This window comes from Hydra viridissima, unplaced genomic scaffold (genome assembly GCF_058129835.1).
Source record: "Hydra viridissima isolate aposymbiotic clone 2 unplaced genomic scaffold, HvirCarnegie_v1 scaffold_14, whole genome shotgun sequence".
Classification (NCBI taxonomy): Eukaryota; Metazoa; Cnidaria; class Hydrozoa; order Anthoathecata; family Hydridae; genus Hydra; species Hydra viridissima.
In genome coordinates this window covers 409,483-425,630 of record NW_028324313.1, presented here as the reverse complement: position 1 = coordinate 425,630, position 16,148 = coordinate 409,483, and the positions used below count along the sequence as shown (strand labels likewise).

Below are 16,148 nucleotides of genomic sequence, written 5' to 3'. Positions count from 1 at the left end.
GAAAGTGAGGTTTCTGAACCAAACGAATATCATTTGCCAAAAATCGCATGCGTTCAAAAAGAAGAAACTCCAGAGAACAAAAAAGTTATTGAAGAAAAATTAGAAACTGATGAGGATAAGATACCGAATATTCAGGAAGAAATTATGCCAACTAGTTCTGATAAACCGCGACACTTAGACGCATCCGATGGAAAACCGCGTAAACTCGGTAGCAGAAAATTTGGGAGCCGAAAAATCATGGGAAGTATTAAGTCGATAGGTAGCATAAGAAAAAAAAGTATAAAAGCTTATGGTGAACGGCTTGTGTTAAATAGAAGACTCTTTGGTTTTGCATCGGTTAAACTTAAAAATGAGGATTCCCCTCCAAAAAATACTGAGCCAGTCGAAGATTACACGAATGATGCATCGTTAAATGATGTTCAGCAGCCTCATAAAGTGAGCGTCAGTTTCACTGAAAGTTCGTCAAGTTCAAATAGCACCAACGACAGCTATGTTGGTGTAGCTCCTTATTCAGGATTTGAAGAAGCAGAAAAACAAAATACAAATCGAGCAAGTTCACCTTTAGTAGAATTAACATTGTTAGACGCTTTTGACTCAGATTTTTTTATGTTTCAAGACGTTTCTGATTTGCAAATTTCTGACGACGTTTTTCAAGAAGAGCCAAAACTGTTTTATATGTCACAAAAGGAGCTTAGCAATGGGTACAATGATTACAGTAACCTCCATCTTTAATTAGCTTGAACATTTTGATTTGATATTTTGTACGTAAAAAGAGACAAATCGTAAAAACGAAAAAGTCTGTCGCAAAAGTTTGTTTGAATTTAAAAAAACATTTAAATACAAGCGTGAAGATGAGAAAAACTTAACGCTAAGTATATTACGCAACATTTTTAATGTCTTATCTTTTTATTTAACAACTTATATTAAAATGTTTTCCGAAAATTTTTAAAAAGTTTTCTTAAAAATAGAAATTCATTTTTTGTTTATGCTTAAGACCACGTGTTTACCATGTGCTCTCTACCTCAAACGATTGATAGATTTAATCCCAATAGGTTTCCCGGAATAAATTGTTTCAAATTGTTTCATAAAAAACCCAACAAATAAAACATTAAAAACTAAATTTAAATAATAACACATGATAAATGATAATTATGATTTTAAATAAATGATAAATGATAATTGATGATTATAAATACTGCTTGTGATTAAAAAATCAAAAATGATAAATAGTAATAAAGAAAAATATTATAAATTAAAAGTCTCAAATGATAATAATAATAAAAAAATGTACATGATTTAAAAGTTCACCAGCATTAGATTTGTGCGTTCATGCTCACCTGTGATGACCTGTTAACCAGGCAACGAATAAGATGCGTTTGCATCAGTTTTATTGCATCGAAGATTTATTTGAGTCTTTCCATTTTAAGGAGAATGTGACAAGTTCATGATAAAAATGTCACATCTGACCAACAATGTTATCCAAAATAATACCTGTATTATTTTGGATAACATTGGGTATTGTTTTGACAACCGTAGGGTATTGTTTTGACAACCGTATGTGTTGGAGAAGTCATGTACTATTGTATATGACTTCTCCAACACATACGGTTGTCATCATATGATTCTAAACCCAGAACATGTCTGAATTAGAAAATCAGATTGGTGTTATCTATCCTAAGTTGTTTGGAGACCATTTTGTTGGTAGGATCAATGTCTTTGTCTTTCAAGATCTCTTTGATGAATTAAATCTTTAGCTAAATCAAATTTAAAATTAATAACAGATTAATAACAGATTTTAAATACGTTACTTCATTTTTGAAGATTAAATGATGCTTCTCGAATTCATGACTTTTGGCTGTCGAACAAGCTACAAGGTTCAATGAAATAGGGAGAGAATTTTTTAAGATTATGGATTCAGAGTGAGTCGAAGTCTCGTTGCGTCATCCATATCTTTGGCTTCGTTGAACTTATCGCAAAAAATCTTGCTTTCAAAACTTTAATTTTGTGGAAAAATCGATTGCTATCGATTGTTATCGATATCTTAAGGTGGTTTTTAGATTTTTTTCTTTTTTTAGCTTTTAGAGTTTTTTTTTACTTCTTTTTTGAACTTTGGTCAACTTTTTTAGAGTTCGACGAAAACTAAAATTTTTGCTTTTGTTTACGCGAAAAAGACTTCTGAGATGAAGCTTAAGTCGCTGTTTGAAGACAAACTAGACTGTTAGATCACCAGGTTAAGGATCTTGGCACTGAGTAATATTTTGCGTAATTCTTAGGTATATTTACTTAATTAAAAATATAGATGAATTAAAGTTCTAAAACTTGCTTTGCATGATTTTTGAAGTTGTTTGAAACGATTTCAAGTAACAGAAAATCAGGTTACCTTCTGCTTTATTAATAAATGGCATTTATCCGTTGGCATTTAGAAGTATTAATGCTGCGAGAAAATAAAATTATCAGCAACAATAAGCAATTATGAATGTATCTGGCAATCAGCTCATGAGTTCATTTTTCTTATAGTGCTCGATTGGTCGATTCTAAAATTATTTGAAGATATTTTATTCTCAGCATCATTAAATTATCATTAATTATCATAATTAAAGGAATTCGATTATTTCAAAATCATGAAATTTCATTTAACACGTTGGGATTATTAAAAGGCTTCCTTTTTTTTTTTTTTTTTTGTTAAAAAGCATCTAAGTTATTTTCGACCATGATTCATCACCATGTAAAGGAATTTTCAATATTTTAATATTTCAACAAGTTAATAATTAGTGTCAATAGTTAAGTCTAAGACGCCAATGAAGCAATTTCTGTTTATTATAAATCTATTTAGTAATTCATCTTATTTAACAAGATTACACAAAGTAATGATTTTTAGACCAGTAATTACATGTTTTTTTTTACCCAACCGGTAAAAATTTTGCTGCAAAAATTCACATCTCTTCTCTTTTGCAAGTAGCGTGAAGAGTATATTCGTCAAGAAGCTATGCTGACTTAAGCCAGATTCATTCCTATACTTAATCTTCTGATAGCAATAAAAGTTTTTAAAATATAAAAATGATGATGATGATGATGATGATGATGATGAATATACTTAATTGGTGACTTGAAGTTTGAGTGGAAAACAGTGAACGTTATTCTGTTTGTTAGAATTTAAATATTTATTTTCTAAACATATTTGAGGTTTAAACAAAATGGAATGTGTATCGCAAAAATGAACCAATATAAATAAAGCAGAGATTTTTATTGTGCGTATATTTTTATTGTGTTATATATATATATACATAAATGAATCGCTTTCTACTGTTGATATGTAACAACGCCAAAAAAAACAAAAAACATATATTACCGTATATAAATATACATAACCCAAAGTAAATATTAACACCATTTATATTAAAAATCTTATAAAGAGTATGCACTTTTGTTAAACTGAACAACTAGTTGCATTCTAAAGGTTTTTAGAGCATTATAAGTTATAACATTTTTTTGTATCAAAAATTTTAACCGTCAAAAACGATTTGCGTAGAGGAGGATTAACTTAAAAGGCTTTCCTTTTTTCGAAACGTGCCTGTCGGCAATTGTATATTATCAATAGCCTTTAAGGTTGTTCGATTTTCGTCAGCTCTTTGATGCAGAGCGCCAACTATATTTATGTCTATTTTCTTTTTGTGACAATCTCTACAAACCGCCATGTATTTATCAGCACCACCGATGACTTCGACCTAAAAAAACATTAAAAAGTCTTGGCGATTAGCATCAATATGCTTAAAGCTCAAAAGCGATTCTCTTAAAAAAACATTGCAATTATCGCATCCTGTATATAGAGATAAAGGTTTACTGCACTGATAAAAATCACTGTTTTGCTTTGAAATATAATCTGACACCATTTGAAAGGCAATTAAACATGACTTTACTTCCAAGTTACTATCCAAGTTAAATTCAACTAGGAGACGCATTTTGCAGAAAATCGGTCAACACTTTTTAAGTAGATTTACATCGTTTTTAACAGAAAAACAAAAAAAAAAAAAAAAAAAAAAAAAACTTCACAAGGTAAAGAGTTTACCTCTGTATCTGGACATAACCGTTTTGTAAATGAGGCTTCACCAAAGCAATTCATACATACAGCTGACAACTTCACAATACTTTCAGCTAAAGGAACTAGCTCAATGATGTTTCCAAATGGCTTAAAAAAAAAAAAGAAAAGTCAATTGAAAGCAATTTGAAGGTACAAAAAAATGGGAATAAAGAACCTAAAACTTATCAACAACTAGTTCCCCCCCCCCCCCAAAAAAAAAATATAATTACAAAAATATTTTTAGTTCTTCAACTTTAATTTAAGACAAGTCTTCATTGCAAATCAAAATTTGTAAAATTCCTGTATATATATATATATATATATATATATATATATTTGATTGCAAATCAAAGTTTGTAAAATTTCTGTAGATAGGTATATTGGACTTGAGAATTTCCACACATTCTTACAGTTATAAAGATGAAGTAGTCTTCAATACATATCATTTTAAATACTTCATACCTTGCGCTGAAAGTCTCCATCAAGAGCCGCCACAATCACTGTTTTTTTCATTCGAGCCATATCCTCACAAAACTGGACAACGTCAGGGTACTAAAAAAAACTATTGAAACTATTATTTTTAATTAAACTTTAGTAAAGCATATTAAAAGACTGCAACAGTACTTTTGTCATTTTTTTTTTGCTCTTTTTTTGTTTGTTTTTTCGTTATTTTTAACATTCAAAAATAAAGGAGAAAAACAAAAAAAGAAAATCAAAAAAAAGTTGTAAAGTTCCCTTAAAATTCTGTTGTGATTTCTTGAAAATGTTTAGTTATTATATTCTCTGTCCTTAAAAAAACTGCAGACAACTTTAAAAATATTTTTGATATTTCTAGAAGAATATTTCAAAAAAAAGTTAAAATAAAACATTAACTCACAAATTGTCCTTCATCAACACCTATAACTTCAAATTCTTCGGTCATATGTCTCACATCTCTGAGGGTCGAGCATGAAACTGCTTGATGAACACGCCTGTTTAACAAAGTAAGTATATGTATAAAAAAAAAACCTACAAGAGCTATCAACTGAATTGTCTGTTTATTGATTTGGTAAGAAAATTCAACTAGCCTTTTACAGAATAGAAACTTAGTTTAGTTTTTAGGATTACTTGAATTTCTGAAAAGAATTTACAAGATCTTAGAGACTGAGAGAGCATAATAGACCTTGATGAGACTTTTTTTACAATATATCCAAATCTTCTTAAATCTAAGAAGATTTGATAAGAAGATCTTTTCTTTAAACTCTTTAAATCAAAAAGTTTTAGTTTTTATAGTTTTGAAAAATTTTTTAAATTTTTCTGGAATAAAGATGGCATCATAGATGGTGAAGATTCTTTAATGGCTTCCATCACATCTCAGAAAAGTTTAAAAGAAGCCAATATGACTTTGTGGCCTGGCAATACTTCTTTTCCTTCTCCTTCACAAAGGTATAAAAGGAGACTTAAAGATGACAATGTAAATAATTTTTATTTATGTTATTTTTTTTTTCATTATTTTTATCTCATAAAAGTATTTTTATTTCTCTTTCTGTAGAGTGGAATATATAAAACTTTAAGCAAAAGTGTGTCTTTAAATAGCTTGATGACTATGGCACAATTAAATTGCACAATGCCAGAACTTCCACACACAAAAAGTAATTCTTAACCAACAAGGGATTACAACAAGCAAATTAACAAACAAAGAAATATTTTTTTATAAAATAACAAATGAGAAAACATAAATGGATTTTGCTTAGGTTTAAATCTTATAAAAAGAGCGGTTCAATAATTCATTTCACCCCTCATAAAAAATTTGATCACAACGAAAGTCAATATGAAAATTGAACAAAACTTAGAGATCTCAAAAGAATATTAGAAAAGTTTTTTTTTTTCATTATGATTTCATTAAAAAATTCTTTTAGTCAAACATTTTTATATTTTAAAAGCTTTTTTATTGCTATCAGAACTTTTAATAAAACATTTGAATTTTTCTTTCTTAAATAAAAATAAAAACAAAAACGCAAGCAGAAACTACTTTTGAAATTGCAATCAACTTACAAAGCAATAGTAACTTTACAGAACAATAATGGAAATTTAACAGAACTATTTATTATAAAATTAACTTACTGATCATGTGTAACAACCCCATTACCAATATAACGGGTATCCTTTTCATACTTAATTAATAAACATTTGTACCGTGCAAAATTGTAACGAGTAATTCGCCTCAGTAATTCAGTTCTAAATTTAAATAAGCATTTCTAAAGTACTAAAATTTCAAGTGATTTTTTTCAATCTCAGAATTTGTTAAAACCTTGTGGAATTATTTATTACTAAGTTTGGAGCCTTAAATTTTTAAAATAAGTTTTGCTGGGAGTTTCAAATTGGACCAAAAATACATCAACAAAGTAGAAAAAAGGATTTTAAAAAAAGGCTTGAAAACTTATGATGAGTGTTCTGAAAACTTATGATGAGGTAAAATACATAATTGGATAAGTTTTTAAACATAGCAGACTATAAGTTTTTTTAAAAAACTAAGCATCAAACATAATTCAGTGGCAAGTATGAATTCCTGAAAATGGTTCTGAACAGCTTCATTTATTTTGTTTTAAATTTCAAAAAAAAAAAAAAACTTTTTTTTTCTTTATGCTTATTCTTCATTTTATTATTCACTACTGTAATCTGATTAAATTAATTTGCAGCCAGCACAAAAAACTCTTAAAAAACCCAGAAGTGCTTACCAATAAACCTGAAACTATGCTGTAAAACGAACTAAAATTTTAACACAAAGTTAAAATTTGAAAAAGTAAAATTATTAAATTTGGTTCCCAAAAGTTAAAGCATTGATGATACTCATAACTGTTCTTCAACTACCCAGAGAATGGTAAATAGTGCTAGGAAGTTGAAGGAACTAATTGGCATATTGGTAGCAAAAAAAGAAACATTGGTAAAAGGTTTTATAAGTTTTACCAATATGACAAGTACTCTTAATAGTGTCCTGGCAACAAGTTTCTATTAAAGTTGGTGCTGTAAGAAAACGTGTTCAAAAGAGACTCTTACTATATATAGTTTACATAAGAGAACTTTATGTGGAGTTCCTTTCAAGTATACAAAAGTAACAAGTTTGAAATTTCTAAGTGCTGAACATAAAGTTCTTTATTTGATGGAAATATTGAGAATATTAACTAGAATCAGTGGCAGATGTCCTATTTTAAATGTAATTTTGTCCTAGTAACTCCTTCTGTAGGTGAACTCATTGAAATTTTTCATTGAAATCAATCAATTAAAGAGCACCATTACATAGCCATAAGCCATGCAGCATGTATGCAGCATTTAAAGTTCACCCTACCATATGACCTTAAATATCATTAAATTAAATATTAATTTAAATTAATTATATTAATTATATTAAAATAAATTAATATAAAAGTTAAACATTAGCTTAAATATCATTTGAATTTGCTGAATACAGTTTTTTTTTAAAGATGCAGTACAAGGATTCAAGAGGACTAATAGTCATGTCTCACTTTTGTTAAGTTAAACTTTAAAAGTTTTAACCTGTTGGCGCTAGATGCAATGAAATATCATCTAAATAATGAAAGCTTAGAATTTTTGAAGTGAAAAAATTGGTGAAGTTTGTATAAGTAGTTTTGATTTTATTTTTTTCTTTTCATTTTCTTACGTAACCTTAAAAAACACTTAATTTTTACTCTCTGATTCTTTGAGTAAACATAGCGCGGCGTTTATTTTAAAATGTCAATCTTGTTTTAAAGTTTTTCTAATAAATGAATGAAATTCTATAGTAATTGATGTTTATTTCCTTGTAGTAAATATTTGAGAATAAAAAATTTGACAAATTTTTAGTTGTTTCACCAACAGCAAGTTAAAACCCAACAATATTTTTCAAAGTAAAAATATTTTTCAAAGTTTCCGAGAAACTTTATGCTTGTTCCAATAACTTGACTTCCCCATTATTATTTATATCGGTAAAAAAAAAAAAGAAAATTTAAACCCCTTAAGATTATTTAGTTTTATCTTAGTTTTCCATGAATTTGAACAGCAAACAACTTTTTTAAAAACTAGTTTGAGCCATTTTTAAGGCTTCCAAGCTTCTAACTAAATTGCATCCAATACCTTGTTTTCTCAAAAACTACAATCCACCAATCCTGGTTTATAAATTCATCCAAATCAACTATTTAACTCTAAAACACTTATACTTATGCATCAAGCTTTTAAAAATCCATTTTTCTGCTTTGTGGGTGCTTTTATTTTTAGTATCTTAAGCTTGAGTATTAAAACTTAATTTTTTTAAATGTTGGAATAGATAAAAACATAGATAATTGGAATAGATAAAAATCCCTAAATGTCTTCTTTTTTTTTTTTTTTTTTTGATATGTAAATACATTATAATAATATCTTCACAGACTTGTTATAAATTACAAAATTTGAAGGTCTCAGCAAAAATTGTTTAAAAAATAAGGTTCTTAACGTTGTAAAATATTTCAAAAGATTATATCTCAGAGACAAAGAATTTTAAGGATTTCCTTATCTTAGATAACAAATAGCCTCACAAAAATTTATCAAAATCTAGGATTAAATTTATATCAACACAATTAGAACACATAATTATTTAAAAACCACTTACGTTTTTCCAGAAAACATCGGACCAAAAATCAACTAAATAAAATCATAAAGCTTTTAGAAGAACTGTAGTATTAAAACTTTATTAATTTTAAAATAAAAAAAAATCATATTAAAATTAAAAAAAACTTAAAAATGAATATCAAAATTTCATTTTTAAAATTCTTAAGTGAATATTAAGTTCTAATTGCATTTTAAAATGAATACTCAAATTATTTGCATAAAATGAACAGTAATTAAAACAAATAATGAATTAGCTCTACTTGAAATGGTGTGAATTATCTAATTATCATGTCATGCTTTCTTTGTAGTTGCTTGGATTACATGCAAGATAAGAATAATCTGAGGGAAACAACCAAAAACATAAAAATCCTTTCAAGACCAATCACAATTTCAGCTGCAACTGTGTGGAAGTTGTCTAAAATGTGGTGTTTTTAAACATTAAGTATTATGGTAATTTATTTGGGACTGGCTGCTTCAGTATCTTTAAACAAAGTAAGCATACTCCTTAAAATTTAGTGATCATTTTAATACTTCTTTAAATGCTCATTCTCTGACCTCAGTTTGCGGTGCTTAAAAATGTAAAATCTTCGTGCTCTTGTTCACAATCAATTCAAAAATGAATAAAATTTTATTTATGAAATCAATTTAGCACACAATTTTTAAATGAACATATAAAAATATGGCACTTTCAACAAATTCTTTTTTTTTTTAAATTTCATAAGATTCAGTTTTCCTCTCTTTACCATTAAATTATTTCAACTATAAAATTTAGACCTACTGGCATCAGACTTTTTTCTTTGACTTACAACCAACAGTTCCATTAGAAGAATCTTTTTATTCTACAAACTTTGGGGTAATGAACACTTGACTAGCTTATAGTGGTGGAGTGATTGTATAAAGATGCATTACAATACCCACAAATCTCTTATTCAAAATGTAATACTTTCCTTCTCTTCAGACTTGCTTTTACCATTTACTACTTTTAAAACCTTTAAAAATTTTGGTTGCTTTATTTTCCCAAAATGTTTTCTTACCTTTCCTAATATTTTCTCCTTTGTAATCTTAAGAATAATAAACATATCATTTGCTTTTTAAAATTGTTAAACCACCAATAGAACTAGAGTTTTGGCAATCTCAATTACTGTTTTCACACTTTTGAGAGTCTCATCTTTGCTTTTTTTTTCCTTAAGTAGAAAACTACCATGTCTATACTTAATGACAAAATATGATGATGGAATTTTCATTTTGGTGTATATTTTTCAATATATATTTTAACTGATATTGTATTCTGTTAAGTATCGCAGTTTCAGACTCACAAAAATGCAATCTGGCAACTTTTTGCAAAAGTAATATCATAAAAATAAACTAATATAAAAAAACATTTATCAAATTTATTACTTTTTTAAAATTTTATTAACATGTTGATTTTCAACCGCATTATTAAATGTCCTTATAAGGGAACTAAAGTATATAACAGATCAAAAACCACAAATCTTATTAGTTTTAATCTCACACAAGTGTATCTTATTCTGTTTTAGATTATCTCGCATTTATTGAGCCGATTGAAATATATGTATATTAAAAAGATTTTATACCTGTATTTGTCCATTATTAACATGGGGATGAGAATGCTGACGATAAATCAAGAGTTTGTCCAGACTCATTTTTTTATGTAATGCTTGCAAGTGCTTACCTTCAAAAGCACGCTGGAGCGTAAACTGCGAGCCTAAGGACCGGCCTACCGACAAAAATTGTAAAATCCTAAGTAATTATTTGATGAAGCTAAAACAAATATTACCCAAACTATTTTACAAACACTATTTTATAAGCCAGCTTAACCTTTGAGCAAATAGAGTTTCGTGTATATTGCATTAAAATTTTTATGAAAGATGTTAAATAGGTGCTTAGCTAATACTTAAAAAATTTCAAAAATTTTATTTAACCCAACCCCTGTCGTGTTCATTTTGCCATTATTGGCCTCTTTGCAACCTTGAAAATGCCTAGAACAACTAAAAACTGTATAATAAATTATGGTTTGGAGGTAGAAAACATATAAAGCAAATCTATTTTAAAGTAATTAGTATTCAGCCTTGACCACATCTTTTAGTAGCACATGTACGAGAAGATGATTTTATAATGAGGGCTGCTGACACATCTTTTAGTAGCACATGCACGAGAAGATGATTTTATAATGAGGGCTGCTGACACATCTTTTAGTAGCACATGTACGAGAAGATGATTTTATAATGAGGGCTGCTGACACATCTTCTAGTAGCACATGTACGAGAAGATGATTTTATAATGAGGGCTGCTGACACATCTTCTAGTAGCACATGTACGAGAAGATGATTTTATAATGAGGGCTGCTGACACATCTTCTAGTAGCACATGTACGAGAAGATGATTTTACAATGAGGGCTGCTGACACGATTTAACAATCTTCAAAGTTTTCTTTTTTGTTAACAGTTTTATTTACTGGGTGAATTTTTAATGAATTTCTACAGCCTTTAACCCTTTTGTCATTTTTACCAAGAGTTATTGAGGAAAATATGGGTGAGCTTTTGCCTCCAAATAATATACTATTTCAAGTGAGTTGCTAAAAAGATGATGTAAATTTTGCTGTTATTAAAAGCTATTTTCCATCTTTAAATATTTTCCTTTTTTTCAACACTTGCTTTTTTCAGAGGATGGGACGCTAAGGTGGGTAGAAGAAAAAGTGTGTCCCCTCCACTTGTTTTAGGTTTTAAGGTACACCCCAAAGGTTTTATATTACTAAGTTGATAAAGGAGGTTACATAGTCTTATCTAAATTAAAGCAAAAAATTTATTAAACACTTTTATTGAACATTTCACAGCATAATACAATATAAAACACTTCCAAAACGAATTTTCACCACAATCAAAAGTAGGGGTTCTAGACACTGACCCTACTCCCCCCCCCCTTTCCCTGAACCGTTTGTAGACCTATGTAAAAAAATTTTTTTTTTTGTTTCTTGCCACCATAGTTGTCTTGCTAAAACCAAATTGGCGCTTTGTAAACAATTTCACAGTTTTTAAAAAGCTATAAAAAAAAAACGACCGCAAATATCAAAAACGAAAAAATTACTCCAGGCTTAATTTCAAGTGAAGAAAAAGGCTTAAACTCGAATGTTATTTTGACAAACAATACCCTGAGTGATAATGAGATCTGCAAGAGGAGAAATGTGGTTTATCAGAAGGAATTTCTCAGCCTTCATGAATAATTCATTTAAAGCAGAAGCTAAAGTTTTAATTTAACTGGTTCCTTTTTTTTTTTTTAACTCCATTTCCATTCTTTTCTTTTATATTTGATTATTCTTTTAATTTATATTTATGTTTTGGTAAGTCTCAAATAGTTTTGTTAGCAGAGGAATAAATGAAATGGAAGTTTTTATCAATCTTATTTTTAGAAAATCTTTTGTAACAAGTTTAAAGCAAATGCATCTAGTTTAAAAGGAATCAGCGCTAATTTAGAGCGTGCGTAAAAACCAATTTATCTAAAGTATCGATTGAGAAAGAGTATCATCTGGCATGGTCTCTACCTTTTTTCTAAAAACTAGAAAAATAAGAATAACACATTTAGAAGATGAGGAACGAGGGTCAAAAACATGCAAATGTACAAAATTAAATATCTTCCTTTATTCATTTTGAAGTTTGAATCGCAAATGATATTTATAGTTGTAGATACGATTACTAGATATGGCACAAAGAGCACACACCGAGTAAACGCCATTTTTTTCAGATAAAATGTGCGATTGAACTTTAATAGTTTCTTTTCTTGAAAAATTTGGTAAAACTTTTTCTTACTATTTTAAAAAAATTAGCAAGTCAAAAGTTTTATTTAAAAAATAAAAAAAATCGTTTTCGTCAATTGTTTTTTGTTTATAAAAACATACATACCAGGCGCAGATCCAGGAATTTGTAACTGTGTGGTCAAATTTTGTTTTCACGATTAAAATTTCGATAAATGATCGATATTTTCATATTTTTTCACAGCATTTATATATTGAATTAAATATCGGTAACCTATAATAAGAACCGATGTGGCCATAGCAAGGAATCTCTATAGCCAAAATCCGTAAACTGCGGTAGACAAATCTAAATTTTAAAGGATATTCCTTATGAAAAAAACCCAAAACTAACGGGGCTGCCGTTAAATTTAAACAACGTGGCCGTTGCCACAATTGCCACCCCTTAGATCCGCGCCTGCATATAATTTTATTGTTTGTTGAAAGCATATATAAGATGTATATATAATATGTTATTAAAACATATATATAACGTCGACAGCTTCTGCTGCTTTTTGAAATCTTAACATATTAATGGAACCTATAACATGCCGCTATAGAATTGTAATGCATTAAACCCATCAAAAAAGTAGGTGATTGGACCTATAAGATCAAATTGTCTTCAGAGTTATACAAAACCTAAACCTAAAATATGACGTTTGTGTTTTTATTAATATCATACCATAGTTTAAGTTAATTAACAAGAAAACATCAAATGATATAAATAAAATACAAAAATAATTATCTGTATTGTTATGGTTTACTATTTCGTGCCCTTTTTAGAATTAGTCTCCTTGTTCTATGAGCTGTCATCTTCTTAGAGATGTCATCTTCGGTGATATCATACTTGTTTTTAGGCATTTGGTTGAGTTTATTATTATTTTTTGTTGTCTTGTTTCCCATCGCATTTGCCGGTCCGGATTATTTCTTCGTTTTGTGTGAGTGGATTGTTAATCCCCTTTATCGTTAATTAAATTATACAGTCTTATCGGATAATTTCAACTTATGACTTAAAGTTTAATTTGATAACTTTGCGTAGCCCAACAACCTAATAAGCTGTAATTTTAAAGGTTAAAATTTTTTAACCCGGAATTAAGCATCAAGCCCCCTGTGCATCAGTAACTATTTATACTTGGGGTTATTTGAGAAAGTCTTCAGCTAAAATAACTTGAGAAAGTCTTCAGCTAAAATAACTTCAAAAGCTACAATGATCAAGGTAAATTGGTATCATATTTTTATTCAACTTCAAATTACTTATTTCTAAAATAAGAGACAAGGTACCTGTAATCAAACAAATGGGTTGAAGGTCAATGAAGCTTAAGAAAGGGAATAATTATAATAGTTATAATAATTATAATAATTGAAAAAGGAATATCCTAATAAAAAATAAAAAAGGTATAAAAATTTTACTATTAATAAAATAAAATTGATTTATAAATTTTTTTAGGTATACTTTCTCCTTCTGTTCTTTGTCTTATCCGTAACTGTAGATAGCTTCATCAGGGTATGTTATTACACAAACTGGGCACAGTATCGGCGCGCACCAGCCAAATTTCAGCCTGAAGATATTGACCCAAATCTATGCACGCATATAAATTATGCTTTCGCTAAAATCACTTCATGTAAGAAAAGTGACATTTAATATTACTGTATGTATATCAACTTTTCATTACTTGGAAAAAACTAACTCTTTTCTTTTCATTACTTGGAAAAAACTAACTATATCTTTAAACTGTCCGCTGAAAAAACCTTTTTGAAGAACAAATTAGACCAATCACAGCTTACGTTTTAATCTTTTTTATTTAGCAAGACGTCAGTTAAAAATGTTCACTCCAAAAAGAAGAACAACAACAAATTTAAAATAAAATCTTCTTTTTTCTGCTGATTTTTTTGTTAAGTTTCAATCTATTCTAAGTGAACAACTGTACTCAAATCTGAAGCGCAGTTAATTCTCGATAGCTCTGTTCTAAATCTTGTTTAGACAACAAGCTTGACATGTACGAATGGAACGATGACAAAATGTTCCCTCGCATGATGGCTCTCAAACTAAAAAATCCTAACCTCAAGATTTTACTCGCTGTTGGAGGCTGGAATCACGAAAAAGATGGTAAAATAATTATTGGTAAATTCTAATGTAGCCAACCGTAATCATCATTAAAAAAAAAAAATCTTTTTCTTTAGTTTTGTATTTTAACTTTTTATTTCAATTTTGCGCTCTTTTGAACTAATATATTCATCATGTAACTTATAACGTTTTAGACGCCGTCTCAAAGTTTTCAATGATGGTGAATAGTCAAACTAACCGGCAGGCGTTTATTAAATCTTCAGCTGATCTACTTCGTCAATACGACTTTGACGGATTGGATCTTGATTGGGAATATCCTGCTGGCAGAGGAAACTCACCACCTGGTGATAAGCAGATGTAAGTAAATACATACATATAAGTAAAATACATACATATAAGTAAAATACATACATAATCATTAACAATAATTGCTTTAATTTTTATCATCGAATGATATCTACATCTGCATCTGTAACTGCAGCTGTCCATAATATTGCATACACATCTAATCAACTCAAGGATTATGTTTTTAGGTATACCATTCTTTGCAAAGAATTTATTCAGGCGTTTGATGATGATGCAAATACAAGAAACAAATCGAGGCTTCTTCTCACGGCTGCGGTTTCTGCATCCTATATAACTGTGGACGCTGGTTATGAAGTAAATGAACTGGGTTCTCTATTAAACTTTATAAACTTGATGGCGTACGATCTGCATGGAATTTGGGATAACATAACCGGGCATCATACAGCCATGGCAGGAGATGGTGGTAAGACATTTACAAAGTTTTCTTTTGTACTTTCAATCCTCATTTAGTAATTATTCATTTAATAAAGTTTTTCTACTGAAAACTTATCATTTTATTTAGCCAATGCAACAAATCGCAATGAGTTTACAGTACCGTATGCCGTTGATTATTGGATCACGCGCGGATTTCCCGCAAACAAAATCGCTCTCGGGTTGGCTACGTACGGTCGAGCTTTTTATTTAAAGCAAAATGATTATAATGGTCTGGGGGCGCCAATTATTAACAGAAGTTGGAACAAAGCTCCTAAAGGTGATTACACTGGGGAAGAAGGTTTTCTTTCTTACTACGAGATCTGCAAGATGACATTAACAGTAGTAAAAAGTAGCATTGTTGATGCTCCTTACGGGTATTTAGATGACAAGTGGATAGGATTTGATGATCAAGCAAGTTTAAAAAAGAAAGTAGACACGCAAATTATTGGTAACTTTTTTTTTTTTTGTGAAATACACATTTAAAAAATCGTGTTAATGGATAAGTTAATTACGTATTCATAAACTTAATTCTTTTAAATTTTAATTATTGTCAACTAAATAACATTTCTTGCAGCTAAAGGTCTTGCAGGTGCAATGTTTTGGTCTCTTGACCTCGATGACTTCAACGGAAACTTTTGTGGTCAAGGTCGTTACCCTTTAATTTCATCTGTTGCTCTGGCTTTACGAGGTTAATCATCTTTACGAGATAAATCATCTTTATCAAGATTAAACGTGAGAATGATATTCCCTCTATTTTTACAAAAAAAAAAATAATTAGTTAATACTATTACTCTGATTGT

At 29.1% G+C, this 16,148-nt stretch overlaps 2 protein-coding genes across 8 annotated transcripts; one reads left to right on the top strand and one right to left on the bottom strand.

Moving 5' to 3' along the window:
• The first annotated feature begins 1,808 nt into the window (after positions 1-1,808).
• LOC149878660 (chitotriosidase-1-like) lies at positions 1,809-16,055 on the top strand. Of its 2 annotated transcripts, XM_090071968.1 has the most exons (9): positions 1,809-2,046; positions 2,127-2,273; positions 9,007-9,190; positions 13,951-14,125; positions 14,485-14,610; positions 14,763-14,925; positions 15,102-15,337; positions 15,437-15,796; positions 15,923-16,055. In XM_090071968.1, the coding sequence occupies exons 3-9, from the start codon at positions 9,146-9,148 to the stop codon at positions 16,039-16,041; spliced, it is 1,224 nt and encodes a 407-aa protein (XP_089928094.1). In that variant the 5' UTR covers positions 1,809-2,046; positions 2,127-2,273; positions 9,007-9,145; the 3' UTR covers positions 16,042-16,055. The 2 variants fall into 2 exon arrangements, 1 of the variants encoding a protein (XP_089928094.1); XR_016446957.1 differs by lacking the exons at positions 13,951-14,125; positions 14,485-14,610; positions 14,763-14,925; ... (1 more) ...; positions 15,437-15,796; positions 15,923-16,055 and adding an exon at positions 10,237-10,402.
• On the bottom strand, positions 3,241-10,424 carry LOC149878661 (thymidine kinase, cytosolic-like). Of its 6 annotated transcripts, none has more exons than XR_016446958.1 (7): positions 10,294-10,424; positions 8,700-8,731; positions 6,182-6,295; positions 4,956-5,049; positions 4,541-4,640; positions 4,067-4,186; positions 3,241-3,725 (listed from the first exon to the last, which is right to left on the bottom strand). XR_016446958.1 is itself a non-coding variant. In XM_090071969.1 (7 exons), exons 1-7 carry the CDS (start codon positions 10,360-10,362, stop codon positions 3,537-3,539), a joined length of 708 nt encoding a protein of 235 aa, XP_089928095.1. In that variant the 5' UTR covers positions 10,363-10,424; the 3' UTR covers positions 3,241-3,536. The 6 variants fall into 6 exon arrangements, 5 of the variants coding, with proteins under 5 accessions (XP_089928095.1, XP_089928097.1, XP_089928098.1 ...); XM_090071969.1 differs by having other exon boundaries at positions 4,541-4,630; XM_090071971.1 differs by lacking the exon at positions 10,294-10,424 and adding an exon at positions 8,959-9,092 and having other exon boundaries at positions 4,541-4,630.
• Positions 16,056-16,148: the final 93 nt, after the last annotated feature.